At 36.5% G+C, this 18,147-nt stretch overlaps 1 protein-coding gene across 1 annotated transcript; it reads right to left on the bottom strand.

Moving 5' to 3' along the window:
- Positions 1-59: 59 nt before the first annotated feature.
- On the bottom strand, positions 60-16,466 carry srpx2 (sushi-repeat containing protein X-linked 2). Its single transcript, XM_008420659.2, has 10 exons — positions 16,199-16,466; positions 10,439-10,513; positions 8,998-9,189; positions 7,102-7,278; positions 5,669-5,792; positions 5,468-5,589; positions 5,203-5,382; positions 3,829-3,962; positions 3,617-3,738; positions 60-1,243 (listed from the first exon to the last, which is right to left on the bottom strand). Exons 1-10 carry the CDS (start codon positions 16,254-16,256, stop codon positions 1,063-1,065), a joined length of 1,365 nt encoding a protein of 454 aa, XP_008418881.1. The 5' UTR covers positions 16,257-16,466; the 3' UTR covers positions 60-1,062.
- Positions 16,467-18,147: the final 1,681 nt, after the last annotated feature.

Genomic DNA, 18,147 nt, shown 5'->3' with positions numbered 1-18,147 from the left:
AACTAATATGGCGGCTATTCCAGAACGGGATGGGAATTACGATCCAACACAGTCAGATGTGGGATACAAAATGCACTTTATAAGGCTCTGTTTTGAAATATAAACACCTGGATATCGCTCATTCAGCCGTTATACGATAGGGCGACGTCAATTTCCCAAGAAGGTGAGAATGTACCGACAGAAAAACGAAGGAGTAAAGGTTAAAAAAAAACATGATTAGCAAGGTTGATTTTAAGGGATGTCGTGAGTTAAAGCACTTCATGTAGTGAAGTTTTAACATTCCTTTAATATCAACCATATTCATCTCTGTTCATCAGCAACTTTTGCTTGACATATTTAATTATTTTAATCTTTTTATTTTTCACCAACCCTAGAGCTTCTTTTAGACTTTACAAAATACGTCTAACCTTAATAATGTGAGAGGTACAATTTTCACGGTTTTTTTCTGTCAGTATTTAATACAGCTGACAAAATCATTTTCTAAAAAATGTAGCCATTTATGTTATAGAAAGACAGTCGGCATCTTGATAGAAAACTGCTTTCTAAGAAGATGGCCGCTCCTTTAAAAAAATAACAGCGAAAAGAGAAGGAATTCAACTAAAAAATAAGATAAAAGATCCTGCTTATCAAGTAATCATTAGTCAACTTTAAGTTCATTAATCAATAACTTGCATCCCTATGTCCACCTGGTCATTTTCCCTTTTCTAACGTGTCATTTACTGGTAAACTATATTTTTAACTCTGGGATTTAATAGTTGAACATGACATTAAAGCAGAATAGGTTATTCTAGATTTCTTGCAATAAAAAAATGTTATTTCATTATAAATTAGAACAGAATTTACTGATGTAAAGTAAAAATAAATTCCTTTCCTGCCCCAGATGTTGGTTTTATATTGAACAAACAGTGCCAGCACTTCAGTCTTGTGTAACGACCCCATTTAAACATGAGGAGCTGCCCTCTGCTTTAATCCCCCTGGAACTGGTTTCTGGTTGGTTGTCCCTCCACATCTCGTCTAATAAACATGATGGTGTTGCCGCGGCAGCTGGAGAGCCTCCATAAATTAATCGCAGAAGTCTCTGTGCAGCACCAGCCTTTCCCGTTCCTCCTCCTCCATCAGGAAACTGTCAATGTAGGAGAACAGCTCCTCTGACGACACCGGGACGATGAAGCGCTCTCGGTCGATGCCCAGTTTGTCCAGCAGCACCAAGCTGAAGTAGAATCGGGAGATTCTGAATGCTTGCCTAGAGATGGAAACAATACAAGCAATTAACAATAGAAACAGAGTCCGGCTTGATCATTTGCAAAAAGATTGATCTCTTCTACCTCCTCACTATGCTACTATTGTCTAAACGCACCGTTCCCGACCAAAAACAACCAATCAGAGCCAGGAGGTGGGTCTTAGCGCTGTCAATCAACTGGTATACTCCCTATTCAATGTGCTAATGTTGGAGAAACAAATTATCTTTACACAAAACACTATTTAATGTCATCATGGGTTGTTATGCTAACTAGCCTAGCATTCATTGCCTGCTCTGCAGAAGCAGAAGGGGAGGTGTAAGACTGGATGAGCAGGTGCACACAAGTATAATTGACAGCACCACAACCTTCCTCCGAGCTCTGATTGGTCGCACTGCGAGATTTTATTTTATTTTTTTACTGATCATCTTTAATACCATACTGTCACAATAATGGTATTTTTTTTAATAGAAGTTACAAACCAGTTATGCAAAACATATTTTGTACGTTTTTTGTACTTTTGTTTGGGTTTCTACTGCTTCCAAAAACAGGACAAGCACTTAAAAAAAATACACCTGCCCGTTTTTTGGCAATAAATTAATATTTTTTGGTGTCTGGAATATGAGCCGTTTCAAAAACCTCCCGTTAAGTCACATTCAGTGAGCACTGTGCCGTCACCTAGCAACCCCAGCCCCGTTACCTAGCAACCCAAGTGGAACTCCAGTACATTTGGTTTTATCACTGTATGCACTCTACAATGGCTGCTGGAAAAGACGAGTGTTTTGTTGTTGATTTAACATCCAGAAAACACTTTGCTGCATTCTTGTTGGTTGTGCAGGAAGCTCTACTTCTGCTTTTCAAAAATGTGTGGATGAATAACTGCGTATCTGTTTGCAGCCATTTCCACGTGCGAGTGTAAACGTTGAGTTAAGTGGGCGCGGCCAGCAGCAGCATATTTGGATTTAAAGTCACAAAACGCCCTAAAACAGCTCATTATGAACTGATCAGACTAAAATCTAATTATCTAAGGATGATTTTGTACAGAAAATGTAATGAACATGTTTTATACAGACCTATACTAACCTGTTCCAGGAAGCATAATATGTCACCTTTAACACATCTACTTTTATGTTTTTTTTGTTACTGCCTCTACTGCCAGACATGTTGGACAAAGTTTGGCCTTTTTTTTTTATTCCCTACACTGCAGCGTCTTGCCTTTAACTACCTCTCTCTGTGTTCAGTCCTGTGAAGCTGTGTATTCATGAGTCAGGGGAAAGACTGGATGTTTGGAGATTTTCCAGTCTGGAAAGAATGAGAGGGGCTCCATTCTCGACTTACAGTTATTGGAAAGAAGTCTGAGCCTGGAGTTCTCCTAGGAGGAATTAGTGCGTTTCTGGCGCAAAGTTTAAACTTTTTTTTAAAAACTCGGCTTGTTTAACGAGCCAAAGCTTGTTTAAATTATGTTTCTTTGAAGATGGCTAACTATAAAATGGATATGAGTAACAGACTCTCTCTAGTGAGTGTTTTTATTTTTACATTAAAGGAGAGTGTTGTGAGTTTTCCAGACACATAGTGCCATTTTATAGCATAATCAAGTAATGATGTTGTCTTCGTGCTGTATACATCTAAACTAACTTGAAACATAATGGATTATATAGAACAGGAAAAGATTTCGCTTCTGGTTGTTTTATTAAAGACGGATGCAGCTTTATGGATGAGTTACAGAAGACTGTAAATAGTAAGACGGCATAATAAATTAATAATTTGTCGTGAAATATAAATGATAAACGATCATTTATTTTTCACATTGAATGTGAAAAACATTGTCAGAATTTGATGTTTTGACAATTTTGATATCGTCAAAACTCCTATCTTAATTTGACGATAAATTAAAATAAGAATCTGGATTTACTGTCATCACAATACATTTCAATTTCTGTCAAAACTGACTAAAATGTTTTTTTTAAATCTATTTTCTGCCTTGTTTTTTTTCCAAGAGAGCATCCAAGAATATCAGTAAATTCATAAATATGATTAAATAAACTCTCTATGTGCAGTTAAGTAAAATAAATCACGTTTCTTTATGTAAATGACATCCTGAAGAATCTATATGATCTTTGATCTGTCAAATAGGAATGTTTTTCAACAGTAGTATTTATGCTGAATGCGGTGCTATGCAGTTATAATTTTTATTATTATTACGAAATATTGTGATACAATTCTAGGAAATGACATAACATGATGAAAAAGCTCAAAAATGATGATTGTGCGTAATATTTGCCATTTAAAGGCTGAAGAGAAAATACTCCTTACTTGTAATGATACATATATTTTTGTTAGTTTATTTTCTCTGAATGACCAATTTCGATAGGTCTCACCTCAAACCCTCGATGACGTCCGGCTGCAGCAGATTTTCTTTGATGCGTCCCGTTTCACGCGGCGGGGAGCCCAGCAGCTCAACCACTGTGACGTGTCGAAGGTCCAACCCACAGTCAGATTTCTGGAAAAAAGAAGAACCTGCTTGTTAAAAAACTGTAAAAAAACAAAGAAACTGTAAAACACTGTAGAGATCAGAGCGACGGTTTCTCACCTGGATCATGATGTTCTGCAGCTGGTAGTCCGGGTCGGATATGTTGGGCGCCGACATGATCAGCAGCCTCCTCTTTTCATAGAACTGATCCAGGAGAGCGCCGACTGTCTGCACGCTGAACTTAAACTGCATCGCTGCAAAATAAACAACAATTTACAACCTGCAGCACACAAACACTACAATGTTTGCACAGATCTAACGAGGCTTTTAAAATGATTTGTGATCTTTGAGCTTTTCCGAGGAAATGGGAGTAAAGAGGCTGTTTAGGACCTCCACACCACCAGGGGTCCCCCAAGAGCAAAATGCTAGCATATTTGTGCAGCTCTGGAAAAAATTGAGACCATATAAAAATGATCCGTTTCTCTGATTTTACTTTCACATTTGAGTAAAATGAACATTGTTTTTTATTCTACAAACTACTGACAACATGTCTCCGAAATCCCAAGCAAAAATTTAGTTTTGATCTGAAAAAAATAATAAATGGTCAAATTAATGAAAAGGATGCAGCACTTTCAGACCTCAAATAATGCAAAGAAAACAAGTTCATATTCATTAAGAAACAACAATACTGATGTTTTAACTCAGATTTCAGAAATCAATATTTGGTGGAATAATCAGGAGGTTTTCAATAGGGTTCACTGCAGTGGGCTCTTCATTTTTTTTCAGAGTTGTATGTATATGAACTCTGGCGCAGTTTGAATACATATAGGAATGCAAATTGAACCGGAAAGCTCTCCAAAAGCAGGAAGTGGACTACAGCGCAGGGAATTCTGGGTAAATACAACCAAAACAAACGTGCAAGTCTGGCGCTAGCGGAGCTCATGTTCTTTTACCAACGACCTTCTACAACCACTAATGTCTGACGCAACTCAGCTTTTGTTCACATTTTGCGAAGAAAGAAGTCACGCTCAGTGTCTTCTGTGGATTTTATGTAATTTCTTTCTGTAGTTCTTGGTGCAGCGCCACCGCAGGCGAGGAGGGGAACAGGTTTTTGTAAGGGTTTGAATCATTTGATACAGTGCAGTGTGAAAACGAACTGCAGCAGCTGAAAATGTAACAAATGTTGTAATTTTGGTCCCCAATCCAACTGAGTCCATCGGACTATCAGCTGTGAAAACATACTAAGTGTACAAGACTCATAAACATATATGAACTGATCCCAAATCAAAGTTCAAAGGTCTCTGGTATTAACTGAAAAAATTTAAAACTCGTCAGATAATCCTACTCCATAATTTCTCAAAAAGTTTCACATTATCCACGTTTTAAACAAAAATAGTCACATTTCCCAAAGATTCATTCTATTAAACACTAATCTAAATGAATTTATCGATGCACCTTTTAAACTGCTGCAGTGTTTTGTGTGACTCTACTCACGGACACACTCCGCCGGTCCTCCGCTCCAGCTGCGGTTGAACTGGCAGACTCGGCTAGACGCTCCCTTGCGCTCATATCCGCCGTCACAGAGGTATTCACACTCTGCGCCGTAGTTATTCCCATCAGATGAGCAGATGAGGTAACCGTGCAGCGGCGGCGGCAGCTCTGGACACCTTCTCACTGAGACAGAGTGGAAAAAGCCTGTCAGCTCCATGTGTTGCAGCTTGAATCACTTCATGAGAGGAAAAAAACCTTGGCCGCTTACCCTCAACACGTACAATAAACTTGCAGGCAGCTCTGTTCCTGGCCTGATCGTACACCTTGTATCTGATGACATGCAGTCCCTCCTTAAACTCGGAGCCGGGCTGCTGGTCCACTAACACCACACTGCACAGCAGAGAGACAGGAGACGGTCGGGCGTTTATTTAAAACTGAAGAAGAAGCAAGAGAGAGAAAATCAACTTACTTCAGGTATTTGTCTGCAGTATCAGTGGCAGCTGGGGGGTCCCAGCTCACTCTGGCGGTGAGCTTCCCAGGTTCAGCCACTTTCAGTCTGGATGGTGGACACCTGATCTTTGGAGGGTCGGTATCTGAAGTAAAATATTGACCACCACAAAAAACAGATACAAGGTAAACCTTTTATTATCACAAGATCTGCAGCTATGCATTTCTTACTGAGCTTACATAGTTCTTCCTGTTTGTCTCTCATCATGTTACCATAGGTAACCCATTATGCTTCCTTGAACAGGTTAGTATTGCCTTATGGGCTAAGCAAAACATGTTCATTACATTTTTTTGATTTTAGTCTGGTCAGATCTGCCTATTTCAGATTGAGCTGTTTTAGGGCCTCCTGTCACTTTAAATCCAAACAATCTGCTGCTGGCAACAACCTCCTATCCAGCGTTTACACCTGCATCTGAAAATGGCTGCAAATAGATGCACAATTATACATCTCTGAAAAGCAGAAGTGGAGCCTCCTGCACAACCAGCAAGAATGCAGCAAGTGGTTTCTGAATGATAAATCAACAACAAAGCACTTGTCTTTGCCAGCAGTCATTGTACAGGGCATAGTTTCAGTTAGTTTCCCCATGAAAATGTTATTTTGTCATAAAAAGCCATTTTATTAGCATTAGCCTAATGCTAATGCTACACAGCAGCAGCAGGTACAGCAGCTAAAACAATCAGTTAAAGACTTTGTCCATCATTTAGCTCAGACATAGAGAAAACAAATACTAAAGTCTGAAGTTAAACAGTTATGTCATAAGCTCTCCTGTTTACTGCCTGATTATATTTGTATCAAAAGCTCTTGCTACAATTATGAAACATATTCTCATTAAATTATCCTTTTAATTTATTTAAAACATGAATCCATCTGACACTGCAGGTCCAGATTATGTGTTATCCAAATATGGTGCTCACTTCCTGTTTTTTACTGCCAATATGTGTTTTTTATTTATTTGCTTTTAAAAACAACGACAAGGCCTAAATATGCTTTATTTATATTTTATGATTTCAATAAGTAAAGATTTATGGGTCTAAAATTTGGTATTTACCCCTTTAGAGAACAAAGTGGTGTAAGATAAACACAGACAATACAGTTAAGTGAGGCTAATGCTAAGTCATAGAACTTGGTGAAGTTTTACGAAGCGTTTTGTGGAAAAGGCGACAGCTTTTATTTCAGGAGTAGAACATGAAGAGTAACTGCAGGCTGCGGTTTGGATCCTCTCAGGAAATTAGTCAGTTTCTGTGAAGCCGTGAGAGCAAACACATATGGAGCTTGTTCTGAGAAAGGAATCTCAGGAAGTTAAACAATAGCACAAATGGACCCGAGTTCAAGCCGCAGTTCACAGAATTTCCTAAAAGACTTTTAAAAGTTTGAACATCTTAAAGAAACCCAACCTGAACACTCTGGCTGCACTCCGCTCCACGAACCCCGGTGCAGGCAGGTGCGCGAGTGTTCCCCCTCAATGCGGTAGCCGGGTCGACAGGTAAACTCACACCTGGAGTCCACGAAGAAGCTCTGAGTGCAGAAGTATCTGCCCTGTGGGATGAGGGGCAGGACATGGCAACGAACCCCTGCAGAAACATCAGCACACATTCACTGCAGTCATATTTAGGACTTTTTTACACTGCAAAAAACACAATGTATTACCAAGCATTTCTGGTTTATGTACAAATATATTGTACACTTGAAATAAGACAGAACTAACTTACAAGTGACTTTTCAGCAAGATATAAGAACTTGTTTTGAGTCAAGGATTCTTAATATTGATGAAAAAGTTCTAGTTCCACTGGCAGATTATTTTACTTAGAACAAGACATTTTTCTCAGGTTTTTAGTGAAATAATCTGCCAATATAAAAGCTAATTTTCATCAATATTAATAAATACTTGATTCAAAACAAGCTCTTATATCTTGTAGGATCGTCCCTTTTAAGTTATTTTTGTTTTATTTCAAGTGTAATAAGATATTTGGACTAAAACCTAAACCAGAAATACTTGAAAAGATTTTGTGTTTTTGAAGTGTATGATTTACAAATCAAATTTCAACCAGAAAATATTATTTGTAGCCTATTTCTTCCTACAGCACCTCTCATAAGCTCTGAAATTATGTTTTTGTCTTGTTTATTTATTCTAATTTAAGACTGCAACAAAAAATTATTTTAGTAATCAATTATTTTGACAATCAATTAATCAGATACAAAATTGGCACGTTCTACAGATTTTCATTAACCTATTAAGCTTTTTTTAAACAATATTTGAAATACACTAAAATATTCAAATAAATGATTCAATTCCTTTTTTAAATGAGAAAATAAACATTTTATTACCATTCTTTTAGTGAATTTGAACTGGGTGAAGCTAAAACTATGTTTTGGATTAAACAGAATTATAAATAAAGGTGCTTTTTTTTCCAAAATGTAAATTGTTTACATATTTTTGTACAGTTTTGATTTAAATACTGAAATAAATATGTCATTTCTTAATCAAATGGCCTTCTTAGAGTCTGAATTCTCCAGTTAACGATTAATCGATTACTAGCTTAGTTAACGATATTTCAGTAATAGATTAATCACGATTAATCTGATTAATCGTTCCAGCCTTATTCTAATTTCATGATCATTTCAAGCACTACAGTTTGAAAACTTTGTTATTACAACATTTTTCTAGCTCTCAAAAGAATGAAGCGTAATTAGTCGCTGATGTCTGGTTGGTCAAATCTCAGTTTGGCAGTTTGATGAGTATCATTCTGTTACAATCTGAAGTGTAAATTCTTATTCATGCTCTTCTTATTTCTTCACATCTGGATGACTGAAATTCATCATCATTCACGTGTCTGAACAAAGCCTTGAAACGCCTGCAGGTTGTTCTGTCAGACTCATGACTAACTATTCGTAAGTCACACTGTTTCTGTTTCACAGTTCTGGTTTCTCATTAACGTCAGCAACCATTTTAGGATCTGAGTTAAACTTAAAAGCATTCAATAGACAAGCCGTAGCACGCACCGGAAACAGCATGCAGAGCATTTCCAATGGAGGGCTCTGAATTAAGTTCATTAAGTTAAAATAAAAGATTATTCCTTTACTTTTTGCTCTACTGTTTTAAAATAGGGCCGAAACGATTAATCGTGGTGATTTATTGAAATAATCGTCAACTTATTTAGTGATCGATTAATCGTTAACTGGAGTAAACAGACTCTAAAAAGGCCACTTGGTGAAAAAACATATTCAGAGCACCAATTCACAAGGCCTCAGATTCATATTGTTCGTAATAAAGAATAAAAGTGTCCACGTACTGCGGCAGTAAGCTGACCCGGACCAGAGGCGGTTGGCGAGGCACTGAATCGACGTTCTGCCCAGCAATCTGTAGCCCCGGTCGCAGGTCATCTCACACCGGGTGCCCAGCAAACCCCGGTGGGCCCCGCCGCGAGGGGAGCGGCACGACACCTCACCATTAGGCAGATGTGGAGAGCGACACCAGTTTGGGTCTGCTTTCAAAATAGAAGAGAAGAAAACAAACAAAGAAAAGCAGAAAAATGATTTATGATTGTTATTATTTAGTATTCTGTTTTCATTTCTGTCACATGTCATCTTATCAATTCTTAGGAAAATTCCTCCAAAATCCAAGGAACGAACTGGAAAAAACAGCCAGTCTAAAAAAGTTAGAAAATCTGTGAAATGGAGCAACTTTTAATTTCTATATTGAAAAAAAGTTTAATAATTGTAAAAAAAAAAAATAATGCAAAAATAACTTGAAATAAATATTGGTCAGAAAATTCATGCTAATTATGTGCTAATATTTGATGTTTTCTAAGGTCAAACAGTCAGACTGCACAACATATTACATGTTTACTGTAATTGTGTAAATCTTCAATAATTGTTAGCTAATTATTTATTTTACAGTCTCTCTAGTTATGTTATATTTAGAAGGAAAATATGTTGTAAGATATTCAAATCATTAAGGAATTAAAACAAACAGCCAGAATAAACTTTATTAAAAAAAACATGTTGAGAAGGAAATATTAAAAATTAATTATCTGAGATTCATGTTTTAATAAACCCAAAGCAGAAATATATGAACACTTCTTAATTATCACTTAAAAATGATCTACTATGCTTCCTTCAACAGTTTAGGAAAAGACTATGATGATACAAAAGATACAAATAATTCTTAGAATGAGATTTCAGTTTGCTTAGTTCTGCTTTGAGCTCCTTTCAGAAAGAGCTGAGCAAACCTGCTGGAGTTCCACTGGGGTTGCTAGGTAACTGGGCTGGGCTTAGCTGGGGTTGCTAGGTAACAGGGCTGGGCTTAGCTGGGGTTGCTAGGTAACGGGGCTGGGCTTAGCTGGGGTTGCTAGGTAACGGGGCTTCGCCCACAGTGGGCTGGGCTAAGCCCACTGTGGGCTTAGCTGGGGTTGCCAGGTAACAGCACAGTTCCCTTTGATTATGACTCAACAATTGGGAGGTTTTTGAATCAGCTTGTTTTCCAGACACCAAAAAACATTAAATTACTGACGACAAAAAAACAGCTGGAAGTTTGTTTTAAGTGCTTGGATTGTTTTCAGAAGCAACAAAAACGTCCAAAATTTGAATTTTGCCATTTTGAACAGCAGATGTAACAACTATTATTACCATGAAATCTTAATCATAGTCAATATGTATATATAAAGCACAGAGAGGTGTATTTGTCTCAAATAATGCTGCCTTAGATGTTAGACACGTGTTTCACGTTTGCACCTTTGTAGTCCAGCTGAGGAGTGTCGTCTTCCTCTATGAAGTCACTGTAGCTGTCGTAGTCTGTGGTGGCTCCCGCTGAAATGTGGAAGCATGAAACACATTTTCAAACATGTTTGAAATGTTTCAAATGAATGTAGGTGAAACAGTTGTTACAGAGATGAATATTACATGTGGAGAACAGAAAATGAGGGTAACACAGAGGCAGGCGGGCATGTAAGCGCTTCCCTCACATTGGCTCATTTCCTGTAACTTTAATGGAGGAAATGTCTGGTTTTCAAATCAGGGAGGACGATGGAAACTCATGAAAGTTTTAAAACTGTGTGAAAAGCTCCAAGATCATTCTCACAGATGCAAACAGAAATACTAAACAGAAATACTTGATTTAATGTGTAAACATTTAGTTGTGTTTTGTTTTTATTGCATTGTGATTCTAATAACCTTATTTAAAAGTTTCAATTTCACTACAGTTTTGTAGTGGATTGGTTACTTTAAATTATTGAACCTATCTAACTTGGTTTAAAGCTATAATTATCTCCCTGTCATCATTAATTTGTTTATGGAATTGATTAAATTTAGATCTGGAAGCTATTTCACTAAAATCTTCATATTTGCTCATTTCTTGACCAGTTTGCTTCATAAAATACAACCACAACCCAAAAGAGGCTCATTTATAGATTAATATGAAACTTATCAAGAAATAACCTTTAAGCATAACCTTTAACCTTTAATACAGCGCTTTAAGGCTGTATTAAATATACTTGGGAGTTTCTACACAGAGACTATGAGGGTGAATAAATATCTAAATCAGTTTCTTATTGTAATATATACTGGCACAGAAACCGTAGCCATTTGGTTCCTTGGACCAATTTCATATTTCACCTTCACAGTTTTACTTTAATAATGAATTATAAATTAAGATGTTACTCTTTTAGCTTGAGCCATATTGAGACAGGATCGCAGTTTTCATCTGCTAGTTCAGGATTCTGCAACCTCTGATGTGTTTTTATTTATTTATTTCTTTTTAGTTTCAATAAAATATTGTCCTTGTTCATTGTTTTTTTTTGTTTTGTTGGTTTTGTGTTATTTATTGTTTTGTTTTTTTTTTAGATTCAATAAAATATTGTAGTTTTGTGTTTTTTATTTATTTTTAGTTTCATTCTTATTTTTAGTTTTAATAAAATATTGCCCTGTTTAGTGTTTTTTTTTTTTTTTTAGTTTCATCCTTTTCCTGGGCCTCCATGAAAAATCTGATTCCCTCCACTGATTCAAATGTATGTGTTAGAAATTTTATTTATTTATATTTCCTTTACTTCCAGACCAAAAGCAGTCCACATCATTTTAAAAATAAGAAATAAATGAATCACAAACCAAACATTTTTAATCCAATATTTAAAAAAGCTGGCGGTATATTGTGTCACTATATGTTACAGTTGACACATTCAAACAAGACAAGATTTTAACTCATAACAAACATTTGGCTTGCAGATGTTTATCTTGTAGTCTGAGGCATGAACACTGTTCTTGTGTCTTTTTAAAATTTTACATGTCATGTTTTATTCACTGTAAGCAGAAAATAATCAAATAAAGGCTTGAAAACAAGAGTCTGAGTCTAATTAACATATGTTAATTAGACTTAGTGAACTAAGCTGCTGAAATGACTGGACTTTTTAACAACATAACTTGTATGAATAAAGGGAAGCATATGGATGTCTTCAGCCTCATGTTATAAAATACTTCATCTGATGACAAATGTAGAAACCCAGCACATTTTCATTATTCTATTAAAGACTCATTGTGTATCTTATTGCACAACTCCACATGTATTTCACTCTGCAGCCATCCTAACTTCTCTGCAGCTGTTTCACGCTCATTATGCCCTTTGAAAGTCTGACTCCATGTTTGGAGCTGGATGCCAGAGTTTCCTCCCCCCCTGTCTCAGGCCTCATTCCTGCTCCACTTCCTTTCTCCAACTGAAAGGTCGCTTCAACAACATGTTCTCTTAATAAGGATGCCTCACATCCAGCTGGCAGATTGTTTCTAAAAGCAGAAGACTTTTAGATTAAAGCTGTCATCAGCATTTTTCCTCATAATGAGCTCTGTGTTCCTCTCTTCCCCCCAGGCTAATGCAACCCCCTCTTCCTCCCAGAGCATTAGTCACACAGGAAATAAACACTCAGCTCATCTGATACTATGCAAGATTCAAGAAGCAGCAGACTTAAAGCGGCATGCACCACGAGGGCATTCAAACGGTACGTCCTTTAATTCACATTTTATACTCCCATTTGGGTCTCAACTGCTTCTATAAAGCGCTTAAAATACACAAAGCCGCTTTAGCAATATATAAATTAATTGTTTTAAAAATCTGGAAAACAACCCGTTTCAAAAACCTCAGGAATGTAATGTCACATTCAACGGGCACTGCGCCGTTACCTAGCAACCTCAGCCGAGCTAGCTTCGTTACCTAGCAACCCAAGCGGAGTATGTTTGGTCAGCTAGTTTTTGTGAAATCCACTTTTTTCGCGTGGCTATTTACGTTTCCAATTATATGTGACTTTTATGTGATCTCCTAATGTGAAGCCCAAATAACCTAAAAGTGTTCCGCATGCTGACTAACGTCACATGTAGCGAGCATGCTCGGTGTTTGCGGAAGTAAAGCTTGATGCTAACGGTGGAGCGGACCTTGATTTTAACATTTTTATCCAACAGCAGCGAGCACATGACTTAATCCTCAGTACCGTCCGCCATGGCTGTTGTTTTTCTTCCTGACTGCGCGTATCAGCACGCAGAATAATGACGTTCAGGTCGGTTGAATCATAGACATAATATAATAATATAATAACATAATAATATATATTATGTATATGGGTTGAATGCCACCGAGCCTCACAGGTCACGTTAAAAAAAAATCAGATACATATTGGATTAGGAACACATATCCAAGTGGCGTGGGAAGCAAGTGTAAAAATCCAATCTGTGTTGTTCAGACTGTCATAATAATCTGAGATACAGGTTGCATTAAGGCAAAAATAATTAAAAATCAGAGTTGGGTTACTTCAGGCTGCAGTGTGAATGTAGCCTTTTGTTAGTCTAACAGCCTATTAAGCCCTTCTCTCTGTCTAATGTTTGGTTTTTGACTCCTTTACCGTTTAATTACTTTTAGTGTTTTGTTTATCCTTGTAAAGCAGAGTGTGCTGTTGGAAACATGCTATATAAATAAACTTGATTTTGATCTTACCATTCAGAAACCACTTGCTGTGTTCTTGTGGTTGTGCAGGAGGCTCTACTAATGCTTTTCACAGATGTATGGTAGTATAATTGTTAATCTGCTTGCAGCCAAATTCACATGAGAGTGTAAAAGTTGAGTTTGGGAGCGTGGCCAGCAGCAGCTTAATTGGATTTAAAGTGACAGAGACCCTAAAACAGCTCATTCTGAAAGGAGCTCTAAATAAACAACTAAAATCTCTTAATCTAATCATTTTGTGCATAATGCCATGAAAATGTTTAGTATCGCTCATAAACCTGTCCTAACCTGTTCAAGGAAGCTTTACCTTTATAACTGCCCTGAGTCTGGCTCTGGGGCCTCATGGATCAAATGGTGCAGAATACCCAAACAGTGGCACGGTGAGTCCACTTCCTCTCTAATGACAAAGAGAAACGACCAGCGTCCTTTCAATCGTCTAAGTCCATGTGTGCTCCTGGGCAGTTTTTAGGTGTGGCTGTTATCTTGCAGGATTAAATGAAGCCCCACTGAGGGAGACGGTAGGGGGAGCTCCTCAGTAATTAACTGGTAGTGATTGGAGCAGAGCTGTGATTAAACCACCTGCCCAGTGAGCACAGAGGAGCACCTGAGGATGAGAGAGGGAAGTTTAACTACAGCTTAACCCGATAAAACAAGAGGCAATTGGCAGGAAAATTCAGATTTTTAAAAATGACCTATTATGCTTCCTTGAACAGGTTAGGGTAGGTCTACAATTCATGTTCATTGCATTTTGACCCCCAGTTTTAGTTAAGAGATTTTATTCTGGTCAGTTCTGTTTATTTTGATCTCCTCTCATAAGGAGCTGATTTAGGACGTCTTGCTGGCCACGCCCCCCAACTCAATGTTTACACTCACACATGAAAATGGCTGCAAACAGATCCACAATTATACAACCATGCATCTTTGAAAAGCAGAAGTAGGGCTTTCTGCACGTCAAAAAACTTGTCTTTTCCAGCAGCCATTGTACAGAACTTGCAGCGGTAAAACCAGCTGCATGTTTTACCTACCCACCCAAGTGGAGCTTGGGTGGGTAGGTATTAGGCTGGGCTTTGTTGCTAGGTAACTGGCCAGTGCCTGCTGATTTGTGATGTTACATTAAAAAGGTTTTTGAAATGACTAATTTTACAGACACCAAAAAACATTAACGTATTGCCTAAAAACATCTGAGTGTTTTTTTAAGCCCTTGGGCTGTTTTTAGAAGCGGTACAAACCCAAATGGAAGTACAAAATAATGCAAAATGTGAAGAATTTTTTTTTCTTGCTAATTTTTGGAAATATTGCTTAGTTTTTCTACAAAAAAAAACATTAAAATGACTTTTTTTTCTTTTAATTTCAAGATGTTCTCCTGGTAAAGTTATGTCTTTATTCTATTCTCATAACTTAATACAGACATGGATTCAACTCTCAGAGGAGATGATAGAAATAAAAACAACTTTCTGAAAATATACTCTAATTTCTTTTTTGGAAAATAAAGCAAAAAAAAAAAAAAAATTAAAATCAGAAATCAAATCTGGTATGAAAGATATTGAAGATTTTATTTTGAGGCCCTAAAAGTATCCCTCCTTGAATCTGTGGATTAGGGTGATGGTGAGGAGGCCTTCCAACCTCAAAGACAAATCAACATACCAATGGAAACAAAAACAAATGCTGTAAACCCAGTAAGGATTTTGTCTATGGAATATTGAGAAGCTTGAGTCTAAATGTGGGTTTGATGGGTTAATGTTTAATTCATCCTGACTGGAGCCTGGCCAGTTGCATGCTGGGGGACGCTGAGGAGCAGCTTCTCATTCCTGCAAGGAAGATGGGCTCACTGTGCAGTCAGCACATCTGCGTCTAATACAAATGGTGTTTCTGCTGAGCTGAAGGCGTTTTCCTGCTGCAGTAGCAAGAGGCGAAAGATGAGCTGCTGTAATTACCTCCAGAAAAGCAACATACAGCTTTAAGCCGTATATTTAAACACACTGAAAGACACTTTAAAGACTTTTACAAACTAAATGTCAATGCACCTAATTTTATTACAAGGTAAATGAGAGCCATATGATGTCATGCATTACTGAGAGCCATATGATGTCATGCATTATTGTCAGTTTAATTACTTTAAGTTATTTGCAAGTAATTGATTACTGACTGTTACTGATATTTCTTTTGTTTCCTTCTGGTTTTGTCTTGTTTTATGTCCTGCTTTGCTCTCTGTAATCTCATGCACATGCAATTAAATATATATATAATATTTTCTGATTTCTTTTTCTTGAAAAAAGTTACACATTCTTATAGTAAAATCGGGCAGTAGGGTAGTAATTTGAGGTTCAACACTCTCATCTTTAGCCTAACGCAGCATTTGTGTAATTTAAAAATCACTTAAGCAATAAACTAGATTTTTATAGAATTAAAGTAACGATTTTTTTGTCATTAAGTGTCCTGAAAATGTTCTTGCATTAATTTTGCAATTATATAAAAGTTATTAAATCTGCTATGAGATGTTTTGTAGTTTCTGAACTCACCTGAGAAGAAGAATAAGATGAACGCAGCAGCAGCAGCAACACATCGGTTGGTTGGCATGGCAGTAACAACGATTCCTCTGCAGGCGGAGAATAAAAGCGATTGTTTTGTTTTGTTCAAGGAGATTTTACAAGAAATTATTAAAGTAAAATCTAGAAAAGTTTCCAAAGTTGTTTGGTAAAGAGCCTTTAAAAATCTTGAGTTCGCCTGAACCCCGATGAGGACAAAAAAAGAGGCTCCTGAAGAGGAAAAGTTTTTCAGTAAGTAAAGTGAGAAGGTAAAGCCAGTAGGTGGCGCCCTCGGGCTTCAATGCATGCACGTTTCCTCCCCTCTGCTGCATAAACATGATGAATGGAGCAATTAACCCCACAAACTCCATAGACAGGATTAAAATACACCAACACATTAACCCGTGAGCTTCAATAGTGATTTTTCTTTTCTTTAACATTTACATTAATGCGGCTTGTACACTTTGCTGGAGTTAATTTTTTAACAACGACGTAGCTTTTTTTTTATTTGCTCACAACTAATTCAAGCATTAAATCTGAAAATAGTAGACACTAATTAAATCAAATAATAATCAGCTACTCCTGAAACATATTGTTGTGATTTTAGATATTGTTTAATTTGTAAATATCCTGCTAGGTGATACTGTAGCTTAATTTAGCAGCTATGAAACTGGTCTACATAAAAATGTGCATAAAGTAAAACCGCTAATTTTAAAGGCCGTGTTTCACTGAGTGCCACGTTGTTATAATTTTATTTACGTGGGTCACTTCACCGCAGCACAGACGTCAAGGCGAGCTTCGTCATACAGGAAACGGTGCCGCTACTGTCAGAATAAAAGCACACGACTAAGAAGACGTTACAAAAATATGCAGATTGGAATTTTTGTTTTGAAGCATCCCCAAATTCCCAAAAATAAACATTATCTTCGTATTTTACATGGAGCTCAATTAGGGTCAGAAAGTTTGTTTAAAAGAAAAATAAATGAAATTGAAAAAAAAGGATGTGCAACTGAAAAAAATGTTTACAAAGTTGTAAACTTTTTTTTTTTAGTTTATTTATTTATTCTTATTCAGTGTAATACATTTATACATCTTTGACAAAATAAAAACTGTAAAAAGTATCATTAGGCCCCGAAAAGCTTTGACAACATATAGACTGCAGCTTTGGAGAAAAATGGAAAAGCCTAGTAAAGATCCAGTCTTGGACAGCTGAGATTAAATATTTTATCCTTTTGAAATAATTTTATTGGTATATTGTTTGTTTGTTTGTTTGTTTGTTTGTTTGTTTGTTTGTTTTTTTATTTGTTTGAGACAATTGGATGATGCTGATGAAGGGATTTACCTTAAAATAATTTAAAAGGCTATTGCCACTGCTTTTGCTTTTGTACAAATTTTCTACCACACTTTTCCTTTCACTAAACTTTGAAATAATATGCTTGGATACAGATCTCTACAAACAGTCAGCTTCTTCTGCTTTCCGGTGAACATTCTGTAACATTTCTAATCCTTAATAATAAATAAGCACAACATAATGCTTGAAATTTAGAATAAAAGAATGGAATAGAAACAGACTTTATTGTCTCACAAGAAGGAAATTCTGGTGTAACAGTAGATATTAAAACAAGTTCTTAAACGGTTAAAAAATCTAATAAACAAGATTAACATTAACAACAAACATAGTTATTATAATGTTAATGATATTTTTAATAATAATTACAAATATCAAACAATCCAAGGAATGTGCAAAAAATAGCACAATGTGTAATAAGCATTTTATTTTATTTTAAAATGATATATAAATAATATAATAATATATAATAAAATAACATATTTACTTTAAAAATCCGAATGATGCTATATTTTTATAAGGATCAACAGGATTTTCACTAACAAGTTTTCCTTAAAAGAATCCTCCTTCGTTCAGTGCTTTTATTTTGTTAGCT

This window comes from Poecilia reticulata, linkage group LG10 (assembly GCF_000633615.1).
Source record: "Poecilia reticulata strain Guanapo linkage group LG10, Guppy_female_1.0+MT, whole genome shotgun sequence".
Classification (NCBI taxonomy): domain Eukaryota; kingdom Metazoa; phylum Chordata; class Actinopteri; order Cyprinodontiformes; family Poeciliidae; genus Poecilia; species Poecilia reticulata.
The sequence above is the reverse complement of the archived record's forward strand: the minus strand, read 5'-3'. Positions and strand labels throughout refer to the sequence as shown.

Excerpts from the sequence above, each read along its gene's own strand:
- srpx2 (XM_008420659.2), bottom strand. The coding sequence starts at position 16,256 with ATGCCAACCAACCGATGTGTTGCTGCTGCTGCTGCGTTCATCTTATTC. Across the intron at positions 9,190-10,438 it reads TCCTCAGCTGGACTACAAAG|ACCCAAACTGGTGTCGCTCT; the intron begins GTGCAAACGTGA and ends TTTTGAAAGCAG. Across the intron at positions 3,963-5,202 it reads AGGACCGGCGGAGTGTGTCC|CGATGCAGTTTAAGTTCAGC; the intron begins GTGAGTAGAGTC and ends TTTATTTTGCAG.